The sequence below is a fragment of the Hyperolius riggenbachi genome, chromosome 7 (assembly GCF_040937935.1).
Source record: "Hyperolius riggenbachi isolate aHypRig1 chromosome 7, aHypRig1.pri, whole genome shotgun sequence".
NCBI classification, from domain to species: domain Eukaryota; kingdom Metazoa; phylum Chordata; class Amphibia; order Anura; family Hyperoliidae; genus Hyperolius; species Hyperolius riggenbachi.
The window spans coordinates 107,516,203-107,536,933 of NC_090652.1; the positions used below are offsets into that span (position 1 = coordinate 107,516,203).

The window sequence follows — 20,731 nt, forward strand, 5'->3', positions numbered from 1 at the left end:
CGTCCGGAATCGCCGTGCCGGAGCCGGACCGCATGCGGAACGGACGCACGGCACAGCAATGAAAGTCTATGCGTCCGGTCACATGCGTCCATTCCGTCCGGACCGGAGCCGGACCGGATCCGGACTCCGGCGTAAGATCCAACATGCGCTATTTTTTGGTCCGGCTCCTCCGGCAGACGTATCCGGAGCGGAGCCGGACTGTTGCATCCGGCCAATACAAACCAATGAGAACCGGAGAGCGCACAACACACTGGCCGTAAAAAACGGACACTCCACCCCACCTCCCATGCTTCCTCCATGCTACAGCGGCCATCCTGGACGGGGACACATGGGCCCAGCGCCCACAGAGTGGAGCAGCAGCGACCTCACACTGGAGCTCCGCGGCAGCAACATGTCCGATACGTCTGATAACGAGGAGGTGAGGCCCTACAACGACCCCAGAGCTTCTGCCGACCTCCCAGACCCCAGGTATTATTATACAGCTTGTTATTTCAAACGGATCCGGACTGCAACCGTGTTCATACCGCACGGAAAACGGATGCAAACGGACCGGATCCGGAACGGATCCGGATAGGAACCGTACGGATCATGTCCGGTCCGGATCCGGTGCGGTCCGGACATCCGTTCCGGTTTTTAAAAAAACGCAAGTGTGAACGGGGCCTAATAGAGTGTTGTTTCTAGAAATACTAATTCTTCAACTCCATTTAGGTTTCCCGACCTCAATAGAAGGAACATTACCAGCATCATGGGTGGAATGTACAGTACATTTTTCTTAGTGTGACTGTTACACAAAGTGTTCTATAAGTCAATTCAAACTGTATAGGTGGCCACTAACGACACAATTTGCCGATCGTTTACGAATGATTCTTTGTATAAACAATTTGGAAGTGATCGTTTGTGACCACTAATGGACAAAATGTTCAGTATCACAGCAATTAGAGTCAAAAAAAAACCCACACATGATAATGTGTCTCATAAAGGGCTAATCCCTATAAATGCCAAACACAAGAAAAGATGACCCTTCTAGAGACATAATATTGAATAACTCAAATAGCAAAGCCTATTCCAACAACATGAATTAAAAACAATTAAAAACCACCTTCTTAATCTGATTATTATCAAAAATCCCTCCAGTAGCTGCACAATCAAGTGAAAAATAAATATATCCAGTGAAAGAAAACTGCTGGTCACAGTGCAAAGTCGCATGTATTGCACAACCCGTGAAGAAAATTTCAAACAAAAATACAAAAAGATCAATACATAAAAAGTATTAGTGCTGCGTGCTGAAAAATACAAAAATTGCAAGATGGTGCAATAAACCGGGGTAACAAAGCGCTATAAATGCTTGACATGAAAATATTGCATACAATAAATTGACCATAAAAGTGCTGAGTTGCTTACCTAATGTGCTAATGGCAGCGGCTGGGGGGAGAAGGAGGGTGTCACCTTCCGCGCTCGCAGTGTGCGGCTGCTTCTATGGAGGCGCTTTGTTACCCCAGTTTATTGCACCATGTGACCAGCAGTTTTCTTTCACTGGCATATATTTATTTTTCACTTGATTGTGCAGCTACTGGAGGGATTTTTGCTAACAATCAGATTAAGAAGATGGTTGTTAATGGTTTTTAATTCATGTTGTTGGATAAGTCTTAAATAAAAATTACATAATTTTGCATCATAATAGGAATTGCTATTATGTCTCTAGAAGGGGCATCTTTTCTTGTGTTTGTCACTAATGGACAAAAATCTCATAACCGATCTAATCAGATTGACAGATTGATTTCATTAAACTGTACCTTAGATGAGGGGGAAGAAAAGTTTTATACATACATGGGGCTTCCCTCCAGCCACCCCCCCCCCCCACGCAGAACGTTCGATTGCCACGGTCCAATGCCTCCTAGATCCCCCGGCAGCAGTCCTGTGCTTCGAGGTCAGTCATTGCAGGCGTACTGCGGCCAAGCACGCTCCGCTGTCTCGCTCTCCAGACTGGGAGCGTTCTGTGCCTGCGCAGTAGCACTAATACTCCCGGCAATAGGAGGGTGGCAGGGCAGACTGGTGAGGCCTGATCACGCATGCGCAGTACACCTAACTGGCCGTGGAGAACGGGACTGCTACCGGGGGAACTCAGAGTCATTGGACCACGGTGAGATAGCGATCTGCACGGAGGTTGCTGGGGAAAGCCCCAGGTATGTATAAATCCGTTCTTTCCCCTCGTTTCAGGTTCACTTTAACCACTAAGGCCCGGTTCACATTAGCGTTCGCTGTCCAGAATCCACTGATCGGATCTGGACCTGATATTGTACAAACGTAACGTACGTTCCGCATAGCAATGCAAAGGCTATGCGGACATTCACACGCGTCCGTTCAGTACAGTACGGAGCCGGACCTGATCCGGACTCCGGACAGTTTTCCAACATGCGCTATTTTTTGGGTCCGGATCTCTGGCCCACGCCCCCGGACCGGAGCCGGACCGGAGCCTGACTGCAGCATCCGGAAATAGAAACCAATGGGAAATGGAAGGCACAGAACACACTGGCTACAAACACCTGACGTTCTACCCCACTTCCTATGCATATTCAAGCGGCCATTTCGGATGGGGACGCATGGGCCAAGCATGTCTGGAGTGGAGCAGCAGTGACAGACGTGCTGGAGCTGTTTGGCAGTATATCGGAGGTGGAGGTGAGGCCTACAGCGGAGGAACCTGATTCTACAGGTGCACCAGGTGCACCTTCTGCTGACCCCAACAATTTTTTTTCGAAATTTCACTATTTTTAACCCACGGATCCGGATGGAGGCCTAATGCATGCCTGATGCAAATGGACCGGATCCGGATCGGATCCGAATCGGAACCGTATGGTTCTGATCCGGATCAGGTCCTGATCCGATCAGGATCCGGTCCGTTTGCATGGCAAAACGCAAGTTTGAATGGGGCCTTATCAACTTCTGCAACGCTTTTCTACATCCTTGTTTATAAACCCCTATAAACACATGTAAACACTTGGTTCTGTTTTCTATTTTTAATAAACTGAGTTAGTATAGCACCATCTTGCGGCCAAAAAGTAAAACTACTTCCAAATATACCATTATACACTTATCATAGAAAAATTAAATACATTTTAATTGTCTATTTTATTTCATTTTTTTCTTCTTTTTCCTTGTCAAATGCATATAAAATAATATAATTCTTAGCATAAAGTACTGCCCAAAGAAAGCCTAGTTTGTCCTGCCCAAAAAATTGTCTAGATCATTTCAGTGTGATAATTAGTAATAAAGTTATTACTGAATAAATGGGAAGCTTTTGAAGGGGAAAAAAACCTGTGGTAGAGAAGTGGAATGTCGGGTACAATATCAGATAATTACCTTAAGGGAGGGAAGCCTCAGGATCCTATTGAGGAATTCCTTGCTACTCAGTTGTGACCTGTCGCAGAGTTCCCCCCCCCCCCCAGAAGATAAGCGACAAGGCATTGTCGCTAATCATATTGGGCCACGCAGCTCCTCTTTCTGTGTTGTGGCTGCGGCTCCATCTTACTGCACATGGGTGGGCAGGCTCGCACGGCTAAGCTGCAGAAAGAGGAACTGCACGGCCCCGGGGACAACAGAGTAACGAGGGAAGCCTCAATAGGATCCTGAGGCTTCCCTCTCTTAAGTATCTGATTTTAATCATATGCTTTGGCTCAGGATCACTTTAATCTGATTGAATTGGTTAGGAGATTTTTGTCCATTTGTGATCACAAACGATCATTATCAATCGTTAATATGAAGAATCGTTCATAAACGTTAGTGTCCACCTTTAGTAAATGAAAATAAAAAAGCATCTGGAAACCACAACTCTGATGAGAACCGCTGTCACTGGTTTTTGGTGAAGGTGACAACAATGACATCTGTTCTATGCCAGTAGATGTCATATAGGTGACACAGTGCGTGGTGGTATAGTGGATAGCACTCTTGCTTTACAGTGCTTTGGTCCCAGGTTCAATTCTGGATCGAGGTTCAATTTGCATGGAGTTTGTATATTCTCCCATCGTGTGTGGGTTAATTTCCAGCACTCCGATTCCTCCCATATCCCAAAAACATACTGATAACTTAATTAGGTCCCACAAAAAACTGGCTTTAGACTTTTAGGGACACTAGACTGACTATGACTGGGATTAGATTGTGATCTATTAATAATAAAAGTAATGATAATTCACAGCACATGTGTGCGCGTGTGTGCATATAGACAGGGTGCAATCAGTATTCTGTCAGCCCCACTGCCATGTCAAGGGCCTTGATTAGGTCATAAATGGCAGAAAACTGTAACCCTTGTTGTCTGCACGTCTCCTAGAGATTGCCCACAGAAAAATCAAGCTCAATGAGGGATAAGCATGCCTTAAAATTACACTGAGATTCCGCATTGCAACAACTATCTGCAGTTTATACAACACATTTCTGACAAACCACTTAGCAAGTGCGCTCAGTATGGAAATGCCTCTGTGATTGCCGCAGTCTATGCAAACATCGGGATACTTATACAAGGTCATAACTGTAGCAGTCCTCACCTCTTGGGGGACTGAGACTTCCTCCCAGCATAAATTAGAGAATAAAGAAGCAGCAGCAAATAGAATTACTTCTGAAGGTACGCCATCACTGCCTGCTGCTTTTCCACCAGAGAGTAGATGGATGGCTTTCAATTCATCCCCCTATGTAAGAACAAGTCCCATGTGTTCTTACACAGGTAGTCCTTGAAGGGCAATGAGGACAACATTTGTCACTACAGTTTCCATGTAGCACAACATCAGATTATGTTCTTCTTATCTTCTCATTGGTGGATACCACAAATTATTTGCATACCCATGGATGACTTCAATGGGATCACTGTCATCTGCAGCCCATAACCTGTAGGGGAGCATCTTGCAATGCATTGTGCAATAGTCTGTACACTATGTAATAGTGGTGCTCAAATACCCCTTTTTAAAATTCGAGTTTGGTCGAATTCGAATAGTAAATTATTCGAGGTCATTCGAATATTCGAGTCGAATAATTTTTACTATTCGATTCGACCTCGGACTTCGAGCTCACTATTCGAGTCGGTATTCGAGCTAACTATTCGAGCTGACTATTCGAATTGGCCTTAAATAGCTTCCAACACTTGTTTTGAGGGTGAATGATGCAAGAAACCTCTTTTTTTCCAAGTAACAACAGCAAGTGATTATGTGGGGATGTTCCTTTAAAAAAAAAAATGTGGAAAGAGAAGTTGTGTCCTTAATTTTGTTCAGTAGTGTTACTGTATATCTTCTTCTTCTTCTTCTTCTTCTTCTTCTTCTTCTTCTTCTTCTTCTTCTTCTTCTTCTTCTTCTTCTTCTTCTTCTTCTTCTTCTTCTTCTTCTTCTTCTTCTTCTTCTTCTTCTTCTTCTTCTTCTTCTTCTTCTTCTTCTTCTTCTTCTTCTTCTTCTTCTTCTTCTTCTTCTTCTTCTTCTTCTTCTTCTTCTTCTTCTTCTTCTTCTTTCTTTTCAATTTTTTTTTTTTAAAGAAATGCAGCTATTTTTGAGCGTAACAAATAGCTGGTGGGCGCACGCATGTTGGAAGCGCCATTGTATGTGCTCCCTGGCAGTGGAAACACAAAGACAGCAGGAGGTAAATTCAGCAGCAGGAGGAGGAGGATGAGTGTGTGGCAGCAGGCAGTCAATGAGGCAGGCAGCTCGCCGTGACATAATAGCCCTGGTACCTAGCGGTGATACCAGGGCTGTAAATAAACACAACAGGAGGTCCCAGACAGCGGTCGTGCAGCCCACATTGTGTCCAATACACAACTGGGACAACACAGTTTTCAACCCGGGCACCTCAGAAAGATTAAACCTTTTTTTTTTTTATGGTTTTTTGGTTTTTGGTTTTGCAACCAATATAGCTATTGTTTGACGTAATAGCTGGTGGCAGAGTGGCAGCAGAAGGTAAATCATCTGTGTACCCTGGCAGTGGGAAACACAGACAGACAGCAGCAGCAGGAGGAGGAATGGAGGAGTAGGCGAGCAGCTATTGTTTGACGTAATAGCTGGTGGCAGAGTGGCAGCAGAAGGTAAATCATCTGTGTACCCTGGCAGTGGGAAACACAGACAGACAGCAGCAGCAGCAGCAGCAGGAGGAGGTATGGAGGAGCAGTGTGAGTGTGGCAGCAGGTAGGCAGCGTGACATAATAGCCCTGGTACCTAGCGGTGATACCAGGGCTGTAAATAAACACAACAGGAGGTCCCAGACAGCGGTCGTGCAGCCCACATTGTGTCCAATACACAACTGGGACAACACAGTTTTCAACCCGGGCACCTCAGAAAAATTAAACCTTTTTTTTTTTTTTATGGTTTTTTGGTTTTTGGTTTTGCAACCAATATAGCTATTGTTTGACGTAATAGCTGGTGGCAGAGTGGCAGCAGAAGGTAAATCATCTGTGTACCCTGGCAGTGGGAAACACAGACAGACAGCAGAAGGGCAGTACACAGCAGCCCACTGTAGGTGTAAAATGTGTGGCTGCAGGCGACGTAATAGTCAAAGTGAACCAGGCTGGCTTAGTGAGCAGGAGCCAGGAGGTGGTAAAGGGTGGTAAGGCACATTAACGATGGTTCCGGCAGCCAGTTCATGTCCCCCTCTCGCCGACAACAGGGGCCAGGAACTCGCCTTCCACCCACGCCTGGTTCATCTTGAGAAACGTCAGTCTGTCCACAGACTTGTGAGACAGACGTGAGCGTTTCTCGGTGACCACGCCACCAGCTGCACTGAAGCAGCGCTCGGACAGCACGCTGGAAGGGGGGCAGGACAGCACTTCCAGGGCGTACTGCGCCAGCTCGCTCCAGATCTCCATGCGCTTGACCCAATACTCCATGGGATCAACAGGGGCATCGCTGTCAAGCCCGCTGTACGACCCCATGTAGTCAGCCACCATGCGGGTCAGGCGCTGGCTGTGACCGGAGGAGGATGCTGCTGCATGCATCTCCTCTCTAGTCACTGCTGCCGGAGCCTCTACAGTCCTGTAGAGCTCGTGGCTGAGAGACAGCAGGTCTGTGGGGCGCTTGCTGCTGCTGGATGCAGGCACCTGCTGCTGCCTCTGTGCTGGCTGCTGGACAGTGGGGGTGGAAGGCTGGGGGAAGGCTTCCTCCAAGCGCTCAACAAGGGCCTGCTGCAAGCTCCTTATTTGTTGCGCTGGGTCTCCTCCTGCAGGCGGCAGGAACTGGCTCAACTTCCCCTTGAGGCGTGGGTCCAACATCATGCTGATCCAGATGTCCTCCCTCTGCTTCATCTGGATCACCCTGGGGTCCCTGCGCAGGCACGTCAGCATGTGCGCTGCCATTGGGAAGAGGCGGGCCACGTCTGCTGGCACATCGACGTCAGTGCTGTCCTCATCCTCCTCCTCTGCCGCCTCATCCTCTCTCCACCCCCGCACCAACTCAGCTGCGCTGTGCTGATCCCCCTCATCAGCAGCCAGGTCAGGGACCTCCACCAAGTCCTCCTCCTCCTCCCCCTCAGAGGTGGACTGCGCAGCTGGTTGCCGCTCCTGCTGGTCCAAGGCTGCCGCTCCCTGTTCCAGCAAAGCATCGAGGGCCCTGTTCAGCAGAGAAACCAGGGGCACCCACTCGCAGACCATAGCATGGTCCCTGCTCACCATGTTTGTGGCCTGCAGGAAGGGAGCCAGCACTAAGCACACCTGCTGCATGTGCCTCCAGTCATCATCGGGGACGATGGACGGGAAGTTGCTGGTCTTGTCCCTTCTCAGAGCTGCGGAAACAGTGGCCAGGGCAAGGTACTGTTTGACAGCGTGCCTCTGTTCAACCAGACGCTCCAACATCGCCAGGGTGGAGTTCCAGCGAGTCGGAACGTCAAGGATCAGCCGATGGCGTGGCAGATCCAGCTCCTTTTGCACGTCTTCCAGGCTCGCACAGGCTGCAGCCGAGCGCCGGAAGTGACGCACAACATTCCTTGCCGTTTCCAGCAGTTCGCCCATCCCCTGGTAGGTGCGCAGGAACTTCTGCACCACCAGGTTCAGCACGTGGGCAAGACAGGGGATGTGGGTCAGGTTTCCCCTGTGTATTGCGGCAACCAGATTGGCCCCATTGTCGGCCACCACCTCTCCGACTCTGAGGCCTCTGGGGGTCAGCCAAATCCTCTCCTGCTCCTGGAGTTTGGCCAACACATGGGTTGCCGTCAGCTTGGTCTTCCCAAGGCTGACCAAGTGCAGCAGCGCTTGGCAGTGGCGGGCCTTCACGCTGCTGCTGAGGCGGGGGGTTTGGCCAGGTGTGCCGGAGGATGGCAGAGGATCGGAGGAACCTGCTGCAGTTCCCCTGACCCTGCGGGGTGGCACCACCCACTGTGTTGCTGCTGCTGCTGTGCCCGCTGCTGCTCTCCCATCCTCACCCCCTTCCACCAAGCTGACCCAGTGGACAGTGAAGGACAGGTAGCGGCCTGTCCCGAAGCGGCTGCTCCAGGAGTCCATGGTGACGTGGACCCTTTCACCAACCGCGTGCTCCAGCCCTCGCTCCACATTGGCCATCACAAAGCGGTGCAGTGCAGGAATGGCCTTGCGGGAGAAAAAGTGTCTGCTGGGGAGCTGCCAGTCTGGGGCTGCGCAAGCAAGCAGCGCACGAATGTCGCTCCCCTCCTGCACGAGCGTGTACGGCAGGAGTTGGGAGCACATGGCCCGTGCCAGCAAGCCGTTCAGCTGCCGCACGTGACGGCTGCTGGGAGGCAGAGCCCTAACCACCCCCTGGAAGGACTCGCTCAAAAGGCTCTGGCGTGGCCTTTTGCTGACACGGGAATCAGCAGACAGAGCAGAGGAGGCCACTGAGGACTGGCTGCCAGAACAGGCCTCAGTGTCGGCGGCAGGAGTTGCAGAGGGGGGAGGAGCAGTGCGTTTCCGCACTCCTGCTGGTGCTGCTGGAGGAGCAGGAGGGCGGGTGGCTGCTGTTGCTGCTGCTGCTGCTGAAGGCTGTGCAGTGATGGGTGTGGTGCCACTGCCAGCAGCAGATGCTTTCAGCCTCTGGAACTCCTCATGCTGGTGGAAATGTTTAGCCGCAAGGTGGTTGATGAGCGAGCTGGTGCTGAACTTTAAGGGGTCTGCACCTCTGCTCAACTTCCGCTGACAGTGGTTGCAAGTGGCGTACTTGCTGTACACAGTGGGCATGGTGAAAAACCGCCAGATTGGTGACAGAAACTTCCCCCTACGGCATGGAAGCGCTGCTGCCTGTCTCCCTGTGGTGGTTGGGGGGGGGGGCTTGGGTGCGGCTGGTGGTGGTACTGGCTGATGCTGCTGCTGCTGCTGCTGAGCCTGAGACACCAGCAGGCTGTGGGACGCTGCCAATGCTTGCAATGATGCGCCTCCTTGCAAGGCCCACAAGCGCATCCTCCTCCTCCTCCTCAGAGCTGCTGAGGACGACATCCCCTGGAGGTGGTGGCACCCAGTCTCTGTCTGTCACCGGGTCATCATCATCCTCCCCCTCCTGAAACATGTCCTGCTGGGATGAGGACCCCCCAAACTCCTCTCCTGATGCATGGATGGGCTGCTTGACTGTCGCCACAGTCTTGCTGTCCAATCCCTCATCCCCCAAAGTGCCCATCAGCATCTCCTCCTCAAGATCGCCAACAACAGCAGACAATTTACTCATGATGCCTGGGGTCAAAAGACTGCTGAATGACAGGTCGGCGAGTGACGGTGAACTGGCCTCCTCCCCAGACCCTGCTGGGCGGCTGCTGCGAACAGGGGTGGTGGTGGTGGTGGTGGTGGTGGTGAGGGTGGAGGCCTCGGATGCAGAGCTGATGGCGGGCTGCTCATCCTCCGTCATGAGTTGCACCACAGTGTCTGCATCCTTTTCCTCAATGGGACGTTTCCGACCCGGCTGGAGGAAAATGGGAACAGGTGCTACACGCTGCTGCTGCTGTGTCTCTGCAGCGTGAGTTGCAGATGCTCCTGCTGGGCGGCGCCCAAGGCGTCCACGGCCAGTGGCTATGGGAGGAATGTTAGCCACTGCTGCTGCTGCTGCTGCTGCGGAACTGTGCATGGTGGCGCGCCCGCGGCCGCGGCTTGCCACAATGCTGCTCCCTCTCCTCCTGATTCCCTTGCTGCCCTTCCCCTTGCCCAAACCGCGCTGGCTGCCACTTCCAGACATCTTAAATGTTTTGGGCGTATAGACAAAAGTTTTGTAAAAGGGCGGGTGAAAAGTGGGGTACTTTAATGGAGTGGGTTGGTTGGTGAGGTGACTGAGTGAGTGTCCCCTAGTACAGTAAGTAAGTAGTAACAGTCAGGAAGTACAACTAGCAGTTACAATAATCAGTAGTAATCACAAGTAAATTTAGTGTGTGTACACTCAGACAGTGAGTGCACGCACGCAGGAGCTAGTAGCCTATGGACAGTGACTGAGTGTCCTAGACTCCTAGTACAGTAAGAGTAAGTAGTAACAGTAAGTAGAACTAACTAATTACAATAATCAATCAGCGATCAGAAGGAAATAGAGTGTGGGTGGTGTGTGTACACTCAGACAGTGAGTGCACGCACGCAGGAGCTAGTAGCCTATGAACACAGTGACTGAGTGTCCTAGACTCCTAGTACAGTAAGAGTAAGTAGTAACAGTAAGTAGAACTAACTAATTACAATAATCAATCAGCGATCAGAAGGAAATGGAGTGTGGGTGGTGTGTGTACACTCAGACAGTGAGTGACCGCACGCAGGAGCTAGTAGCCTATGAACACAGTGACTGAGTGTCCTAGACTCCTAGTACAGTAAGAGTAAGTAGTAACAGTAAGTAGAACTAACTAATTACAATAATCAATCAGCGATCAGAAGGAAATGGAGTGTGGGTGGTGTGTGTACACTCAGACAGTGAGTGACCGCACGCAGGAGCTAGTAGCCTATGAACACAGTGACTGAGTGTCCTAGACTCCTAGTACAGTAAGAGTAAGTAGTAACAGTAAGTAGAACTAACTAATTACAATAATCAATCAGCGATCAGAAGGAAATGGAGTGTGGGTGGTGTGTGTACACTCAGACAGTGAGTGCCCGCACGCAGGAGCTAGTAGCCTATGAACACAGTGACTGAGTGTCCTAGACTCCTAGTACAGTAAGAGTAAGTAGTAACAGTAAGTAGAACTAACTAATTACAATAATCAATCAGCGATCAGAAGGAAATGGAGTGTGGGTGGTGTGTGTACACTCAGACAGTGAGTGACCGCACGCAGGAGCTAGTAGCCTATGAACACACAGTGACTGAGTGTCCTAGACTCCTAGTACAGTAAGAGTAAGTAGTAACAGTAAGTAGAACTAACTAATTACAATAATCAATCAGCGATCAGAAGGAAATGGAGTGTGGGTGGTGTGTGTACACTCAGACAGTGAGTGACCGCACGCAGGAGCTAGTAGCCTATGAACACAGTGACTGAGTGTCCTAGACTCCTAGTACAGTAAGAGTAAGTAGTAACAGTAAGTAGAACTAACTAATTACAATAATCAATCAGCGATCAGAAGGAAATGGAGTGTGGGTGGTGTGTGTACACTCAGACAGTGAGTGACCGCACGCAGGAGCTAGTAGCCTATGAACACAGTGACTGAGTGTCCTAGACTCCTAGTACAGTAAGAGTAAGTAGTAACAGTAAGTAGAACTAACTAATTACAATAATCAATCAGCGATCAGAAGGAAATGGAGTGTGGGTGGTGTGTGTACACTCAGACAGTGAGTGACCGCACGCAGGAGCTAGTAGCCTATGAACACAGTGACTGAGTGTCCTAGACTCCTAGTACAGTAAGAGTAAGTAGTAACAGTAAGTAGAACTAACTAATTACAATAATCAATCAGCGATCAGAAGGAAATGGAGTGTGGGTGGTGTGTGTACACTCAGACAGTGAGTGACCGCACGCAGGAGCTAGTAGCCTATGAACACAGTGACTGTCTGACTGAGTGTCCTAGACTCCTAGTACAGTAAGAGTAAGTAGTAACAGTAAGTACAACTAACTAACAATAATCTATCAGTAATCAGAAGGAAATAGAGTGTGTGTACACACAGACAGTGAGTGAGTGCACACACGCAGGAGCTAGCTAGTAGCCTATAAACAGTGACAGTCAGTGAGTGTCCTACTCCTAGTACAGTATAACTACAATACTATTAGTAAAGGACAGCAGAAATACTGGTATAGATGAGAGAAATAAACAGAGGACAGCTGCCCACAGAGGCAAGGCCCCCCTGAGGCCTAAACCTGTAAGCTTGCAGCAGCTGCCTGTCTCTAATGTAACACACAAGCTACTAACTAAAATACAATGTCTATCTAACTAACAACAATATAGGTGTATATGGCAGGTGTAGGTGAGCAAAAACGCTAGGTAAATGATCACAATAGAGCACTTGCTAAGCCAAAGCACAAAGGAGCAACTCTCTCTCTGTACAAGTCTCAGGCAAGCATGGAGAAACGGAACATGGCGGCCGCTATTTATAGGGTAGGGGCTGGCCAGGGTCCCCCTCTGTGATTGGCTGCCGTCAGAGGGCCTGGGAGCCCTCTGATTGGCTCTAAGGACATCAATCTGGGCTATGACGCTATTCGAGCTCGGTACCGAGCTCGAATAGCGCCGTTTGCTCGAATAGCTCGAATAGTGAATGGGCTATTCGAGTGTACTCGGATAGCCCATTCGAATAGCTACAGCTATTCGGAGCTCGAATACCGAGCTCGGATAGCTGAAAAAGAGCTCGAATATTCGAGCTACTCGAATATTCGAGCTCTGCTGAGCACCACTGCTATGTAATATGCTGGGGCAGTTTTCTTGCATAAGGAGCTCTCATACGCTAGTAAACCTGCACATATGCAGCATGAAAGAGTGTCATTCTGTGTGCCTGTCGTGACAGAACAGGGAGCTTTATGCACACACTGGGGCAAGCAGATAATGCCAGATCATTGCTTTATTGAAGGAAAACTGCCCTTAAAGGACCTCTCCCGAGAAAAATGTAAGCAGTTAAAATCTGACAGAACCGACAGGTTTTGGACTAGTCCACCTCCTCATGAGGGATTCTAAAGATGGCCACACACCATACAATTTTTTTAAATATCTGTTTAATTCAAGAATAGCAATCATTTTTTCTGACTGATTGTAACAATTCAAAAATCTGACCAATGTACCACACAACTATGCTAAATTTTTCTCTAATCATGAATACAATAATTGAAAACTCGAGAAAAAAATGTATTGGAACTGTACATCAAGTAACTGACATCCATCACACACCATACAATTCTTGATAAAGTTGGTCTGAAAGTTGTCCAATCTCCAAAAATCGAAAAAAAAATTGGGAAATTCGATTGGATTTATAAATCAAAAACAAAGAAAAGCTTTACATTTTTTGGGACAATCGATTAAAATTATCGAATTGGTTTTAATTGCATGGTGTGTGGCCACCTTAAAGAGAAACTGTGACCAAGAATTGAACGTCATCCCAATCAGCAGCTGATACCCCCTTTCCCAAGAGAAATCTTTTCCTTTTCACAAACGGATCATCAGGGAGCTCTGTATGGCTGATATTGTGGTGAAACCCCTCCCACAGGAAACTTTGAGGACCATGGTCCTGGCAGTTTCCTGTCTGTGAACCTTGTTGCACCATGGGAAATAGCTGTTTACAGCTGTTCCAACTGCTAAAAAAGCAAGCAGCAGCTACATCACCTGCCAACAGGTAAAAATGTCACCATGTGATAAATGTCAGAATGTAATGATGCGGCCGGCGGCAGAAGTGATGCGATGCGGCTGCGTAGCCACACTCGCATCACTTCGCAAATGGAAAACCGTCATTTCCTGAATGACAGTTTAACTGCCAAAATAGTAAGATGCCAGCCAGTGCAGTTTCTAGGCTAAAATTTACCCAGGGCGAGGGTGTAAAAATTGCGCCCCCCCCCCCCCCCCGAGCAAGGTATGGGTGCCCGCAGTATAGGTTAGCCAAGTCTAGTTGCACTTAGTATAGGTCCCCCCAGTATAGGTAACCAAGAATAGGTACCCCAGTATAGGTAGCCAGGCATAGGTGAGCCGGTATAGTTGCCCCCGCTATAGGTTAGCCAGGTAGGTGCCTCCAGTACAGGTAGCCAGTATAGTTGCCCCCAGTATAGGTTAGATAGGCAGGCGCCCCCGGTATAAGTTAGATAGGTAGGTGCTTCAGTACAGGTTAGCTAGGTGGGTGCCTCTAATATAAGTAGCCAGAATAGTTGCCCCCAGCATAGGTTAGATAAGTAGGTGCCCCCAGTATAGGTTATTTAGGTAGGCGCCTGCAATATAGGTAGCCAGTATAGTTGCCACCTGTATAGGCTAGCTAGGTAGGTGCCCCCAATACAGGTTAGATAAGTGCCCCCAGTATAGGTTAGATAGGTAGCTGCCCCCCCAGTATAGGTTAGATAGGTAGCTGCCCCCCCCAGTATAGGTTAGATAGGTAGGTGCCCCTCAGTGTAGGTTAGATAGGTAGGTGCCCCTCAGTATAGGTTAGATAGGTAGGTGCCCCCCAGTACAGGTTAAATTAGGTAGCTGCCCCCTAGTATAGGCTAGATTAGACAGGTGCCCCCCAGTATAGGTTAGATTAGGTAGCTGCCCCCCCAGTATAGGTTAGATAGGTGCCCCTCAGTATAGGTTAGGTAGGTGCCCCCCAGTATAGGTTAGATAGGTAGCTTCCCCCCAGTATAGGTTAGATTAGGTAGCTGCCCCCCGGTGTAGGTTAGATTAGGTAGGTGCCCCCCAGTATAGGTTAGAGATAGGTAGCTGCCCCCCAGTGTAGGTTAGATTAGGTAGCTGCCCCCAGTATAGGTTAGATAGGTAGCTGCCCCCCAGTGTAGGTTAGATAGGTAGCTGCCCCCCAGTGTAGGTTAGATTAGGTAGGTGCCCCCCAGTGTAGGTTAGATTAGGTAGGTGCCCCCCAGTGTAGGTTAGATTAGGTAGGTGCCCCCCAGTGTAGGTTAGATTAGGTAGGTGCCCCCCAGTGTAGGTTAGATTAGGTAGGTGCCCCCCAGTGTAGGTTAGATAGGTAGGTGCCCCCCAGCGTAGGTTAGATTAGGCTGCTGCCCCCCATCGTAGGTTAGATTAGGTAGGTGCCCCCAGGATAGGTTAGATAGGTAGCTGTCCCCAATAATGGAGGGGGGAGCCGCGGGGAGGGCAGCCCGACCTCTCCCTCCCTCTCCTCTCCCGGGCGCCCTCCGTGCTCCCCCCTCAGATGCAGAGTCCGTGAGCAGGCAGGGAAGCGCTGTTTACAGCTCACCTGCCTGGCTCCAAGCGCTGCTCTCTCGCCGCTGGTCTGTCTCCTCTCTCTGTATACTGCGGATACACGCTGCTTCCTGTAGCCGGAAGCAGCGTGTATCAGTACGTATACAGAGAGAGGAGACAGACCAGCGGCGAGAGAGCAGTGCTTGGAGCCAGGCAGGTGAGCTGTAAACAGCGCTTCCCGGGCCTGCTCACGGACTCTGCATCTGAGGGGGGAGCACGGAGGGCGCCCGGGAGAGGAGAGGGAGGGAGAGGTCGGGATGCCCTCCCCGCGGCTCCGGCTCCCACCTCCGTTATAGCGCCCTCCTCCCAACAGCGCCCCGGGCGGCCGCACGCTCCGCACGGGGCAAGAAACGGGCCTGATGCCAGCCAACCTCCCTACTCACTTGCACACTATTTTGTCAGACTTTCTGCTAAAGGGTTAAATAAGCTGAGCCCTTTTGCTTATCTAGAACACATTTGACATAATACAATTATCATATGATCAGATGTAGCGGCGATATGAATTCAGCGGCAGAGCAGCACCTGGAGTGGATCTTGAAATGGAAGCTGGAGTAATCTTAGCCCTTCAGATCCATATAGAAAGGGAAAGGCCACACAGGCCTGAAGTTTTCCAGATCATATCTGCACTCTGCATGACCTGATGAAAATTGACAGAATCCTGATAAAGGAAATGTCACTGTAGGACATTTCCCTTCGTCTCTGACATAGAAAATGATTTATATTACCAGAAGATGATAATTTTATGTGTGCATCTACATTGTGCACACGTAACATATGGAATAATGAATGAGCAAGTAAAGTGCCGTGATCTTTTATACAGTAAAGATCGGAGGAAAGGTAACCAAGGCCAATCAGCCAGATTCATGGCAACTCACATTTCTTAGGTTTACTGATCCTCCTCTAGACATATCCCTACATGTCACTAAAATAATCAAGAAAGGTCATTTTTCTTAAGCAAGACAGCCCAGATATCCATAGAGAAGCAGATTCTTGTAGCCACAGTGCATTAGTTCAGCTGATAGTGTATCTGAACTCCAAGGTCTTGTCAATATGTCCCTCCCTTCCCCTAACTCCTCCTCCTACTCGGATATAACCATGCTTTGATCTCTGCTTTGGCGCAGAGGTTGGAGGCAGTGATGAGCAAAAATGCTGATATTCGTTTTGCATGAATTCTCACAAAAATAATGTAAAATTCAACATTCGAGTGAAAATGTAATTGAAACTCATTTTGTAATATGGTTGCAATTTCCACACTAAAAATAAAGATTTTTGCGCTTTTTCCAAATTTTTATGGTAAAATAACTATTTCCACGTTTTCATGAATTTTTGCAATGGAAAGAAAAATGTGTTTCCTTATACCACATTGCGAAAATATAATGTATATTTGCTAATATTTTCTTAAAATAGAAAATAGCATTTTCGATGCAAAAATTATTTTGGCGAAAATTTGCAAGCAACAGAGAATCACATAAGAGGCCTCCACATCTCCAGTACCCAGAAAGTCAGGCACAGTAAAATACTCTGCAGTACCAATGCCAGGGAACGGTAAGTAAAGCTGTGAGCAACTCTAAAAATTATACATTATTTTTATTCTTTTTTTCTGCATTTTTTTTCTTTGACAAAAATGAAGGTTAACATTAATGCTGAATACCAGAAAGGGTTTAGGATATTTTTAAGGGACAGCTATAATTGGCAGGTTATAATTCTCCCCATTCTACCACTGAGGATTAAGAGTTACAAATGTGGAGAGAAACTAAAGAAACCATAACTCCCAACTTTTTGAGATGAGAAAAAGGGACACTTAAGCCATGCCCCTGCCACACCCCTGGCCACACCCTCACCATGCCTCTAGTCACGCATATCATAAAAATTTCATAAGAAAAATATGTTGTTTTATAATTCAAACCACACTGGTCCTTTCTATCCTGGTTCATTTTCCTTCATAGTAACATTTTAAAATTAGTAATATATCAATTTAAAGGATGGGAATAAAGTTTAGAGTCAATCAAACACATTTTTAGTAGTATAGAAATATATATATTTCCATAGAAAGAGGGACAAAGTCCTGAAAGAGGGACAAATGAGGGTGAAAGAGGGACAGAGGGACAGGGCTCCCAAAAAGGGACTGTCCCTTTCAAAAAAGGGATAGTTGGGAGCTATAAGAAACTAAAGAAACAAAATAAATAGCTCAAACTTTTAGAAAGGCCAATTGCCTACTATTGTGCTGTTCCAAGTAACCAATGGTCTTGCAGTCTTAAAAATGTTGACATTCAAAGCCAGACTCAGGCCTGGGGCACACCAGAAGAGTTTTTCTGAGCGTTTTGAGTTTTTAAATCTGCTGCTAATGTTATCCTATGTGTCTGTGCACACTGGAGCAATGAGGTTTTGTAAAAAACCCCATAGCATTACATTGGGAAGAGCTTTTAGAGGTTTCAAAAGCTCTTCCCAATGTAATGCTATGGAGTTTTTTTTTACAAAACCTCATTGCTCCAGTGTGCACAGACACATAGGATAACATTAGCAGCAGATTTAGGCCTCTTTCAGACGGGCTGCAGTTGAGCATTGCGTTTACTGCTACGTAAGCACTTATCGAAGCAGCTCAAGTTTGTATGTGTGTTAGTAAGCGTTAATTGGCGTTCATGATAGGCGTTTAATGAGCGTTTGTGAGGCGGTTGCGGTTGGGTGTTTAACGCTGCGTTAACGCGTGTATTGCGTTTACAAAGCGTTTGGGGTGCATTCGAAAGCGTTTTTGTTAAAGGAGAACACCTTCAATTTTCAAAAATTTCACTTTGGCAAAGAGGAAATGACCAACTTTACCAGGAAGTCATGTTTAGGCAGTAACCTGGAAGTGTTTACCTTAACTTGGAAGTGAAATTGGTGGTCATAACAGGAAATGTTGATGTGATCTAGGAAGTAAAAGATCAAAAATGGTGTAGAATTTGGAACTTCACCTACAAAAGGATGTGAAAATGCACAGAACATTGAAGATTACTTCCTGTTTGTGCCTACCTCGAATTGTGCTGCACAAAATTAGGCAAACATTTTGTTAGAATGAATAGGCGTACTCGTCTGCTATTATTGCATTGCCACATTCTTACCCTGAGGGTCCTTTTACGTCGTAGAAGGCAAAGGGTTTTGAGTGGTAGGCGTTTTTGGGTACATCCAATGTTATCCATGAGGGATAAGAAGGGAGCCTTCAAAGTCTTATATGAAGACTTGCGCAGGAATCCGGAATTTTTTTTTAATTTTACTAGAATGTCAATTCCTAATTTTGATGAACTATTGGTTTTGTTGACACCTCATATTGCTCATCAGAGAACCAACATGCGAAGAATGATATGTCCTGCACAACGTCTTCTACTGACCCTCAGGTATTACTAGAAATATTTGTATGACTGTTTGTTTGTATGTACTATCCAAGAAGGTATTTTTCATTTTTTGGATGTTATGTTTTTCAGATATCTTGCCACAGGGAATTCGTTTACTTCCTTGCACTATCATTTTTTACTAGGCATTTCTACCATTCAAGGCATCGTACATGAGACGTGCAAGGCAATATGGAATGTTCTGCAGCCATTATTTATGCCTCAACCTACAATGCAGATGTGGAGAGAAGCAGCGGAAGGTTTCCGGCAGAATGCTCAATTTCCTAATTGCATTGGCGCCTTGGATGGAAAACATCTACAAATTCAGGTGCCACCCAACAGTGGCTCCTTGTATTATAATTATAAGAAATTCTTTTCAGTTGTTTTAATGGCCATTGCCGATACTATTTATAAGTTTTTGGCCATCGACGTAGGTGCTTATGGGAGCACAGCAGATGCAAATGTGTTTCGGTTGTCACCAATGGGCCGAAGGTTATATAGCCAACAGTTTGACATTCCCGAGCCAAGGCCCCTTGTTGAAGGAGGAGAAGCACTACCACATGTGCTAGTGGGTGATGAGGCTTTTGGCCTACATGTCAACTTATTAAAACCGTTTCCCAAACGCGATTTAAATGACAGAAAAAGGCTTTTCAACTTTAGGCTCACAATGGCTCGCAGATATGTGGAGTGTACATTTGGCATTTTAGCTAACAAATGGCGTGTACTCAGATCTTGTATGCAGCTGAAGCCTGACAATGTTGACTTTGTCATCAAAGCAACATGTGTGTTGCATAATTACCTGCGCACCAAGGATCCTCGTGCAGAAGACCTGTTGGAGGTGGACACTCTTCCGGATCTTGCTGGTCATGCAGTCCGTGGCAATGTCGAGGCAGCTAATGTGCGTGACAAGTTCGCGGCTTTTTTTATGTCACAAGATGGTCAGTTTGTCACCCATTAGTATTGCTTTTTCTTTATTACGCATTCCCTAATTTTGTGTTCTATTTGTTTCAAGCAGAGCTGGTTTTCTGCTAAGTTGTTAATAAAGGCATTTGTGATGTCATTGTGTCAAATGTACTGTGAGTTTCCATATAATCAATTGATTTCATTTTCAACAGGCCCAAACTTCGTAACTTTTCAATGTCATGCCAAATGGAGTTACCGAAATGTGTTGCCTGTAAATTGTTCTACCTTAGAATCATTCCCATTTGCCTGCCTATCTAGTTGATCCTCATCCCCAAAAATTTATATCCATATATCCTGAACAACCATACATCTCATACTCATGTGTGTATGACGTCACTACATTAGATGCATGCTTGTTTGTGGTGTGATTCCTACACTATTGTAACCCAATTGCTATGCATTTCATCCCAAAAATTGGTATTGTTTACAGTGCAACAAATATGGCAGCCAACATATTAGTAGCATTTAATTTGGCCTTTATTTCCTTAGGATTACATTAAACACATCCTGTTGGTCTCTTTCATTCTGCTTCTCTCTTTGTTTGTGAGAGATGCTACAGAACGAGAGAGAATTAAAATGAGAGAGAGGGGGAGAAAGTGAGGATGGGTAGTGAATTCGAGATACACATATTTCAACATATATATACTTAATAAAAAACATCAATGTTCATAGTGTGCAAACATTCTTCGTCCACACTTATTTAATACAAAATGTGTGGATGTTTCATAGGAAACTATACCACAAACATTATTTTCGTACATGTCTAATTCAAAAACACAAACTCATGATGATTGTTACTTTTTTATTAGTGTAACAAGCACTTGGTTCACATACATATCAGATCATAACATCAACATATTGTGATAATATACAAATTAAACTTTGAACAGCATTGATGCACCCATTGTCAGTAATGTACATGACATGACATGTAAGATGTACACATTTATTGCCTCTCTACATTCATATCAGTACATGAGTACATACTGTGATTGGATATGTCTGCAAGAATGGTAGTATTGCACAATGGTGTCAAGTGACTTATATGGACAGGTACATCTGTAAAGACCAGTCGGTGATATGGCAAACTTTATTAAGTGCATGTGCAACGTACGCAAAACTATTATCATAACAAGAACATCATTTGTACCGTATTAGCATTACATATCCTTTTTCCCG

The 20,731-nt window shown here is 46.9% G+C and overlaps 1 protein-coding gene and 1 long non-coding RNA gene across 5 annotated transcripts in view; one reads left to right on the forward strand and one right to left on the reverse strand.

The window, feature by feature from the left end:
• LOC137524525 (uncharacterized) overlaps nucleotides 1–20,731 on the reverse strand; it is a 215,744-nt gene that overhangs the window by 89,909 nt on the left and 105,104 nt on the right. The window lies entirely within an intron of this gene.
• On the forward strand, nucleotides 329–19,587 carry LOC137525294 (uncharacterized). Its single transcript, XM_068246350.1, has 3 exons — nucleotides 329–468; nucleotides 18,347–18,595; nucleotides 18,683–19,587. The coding sequence occupies exons 1-3, from the start codon at nucleotides 329–331 to the stop codon at nucleotides 19,545–19,547; spliced, it is 1,254 nt and encodes a 417-aa protein (XP_068102451.1). The 3' UTR covers nucleotides 19,548–19,587.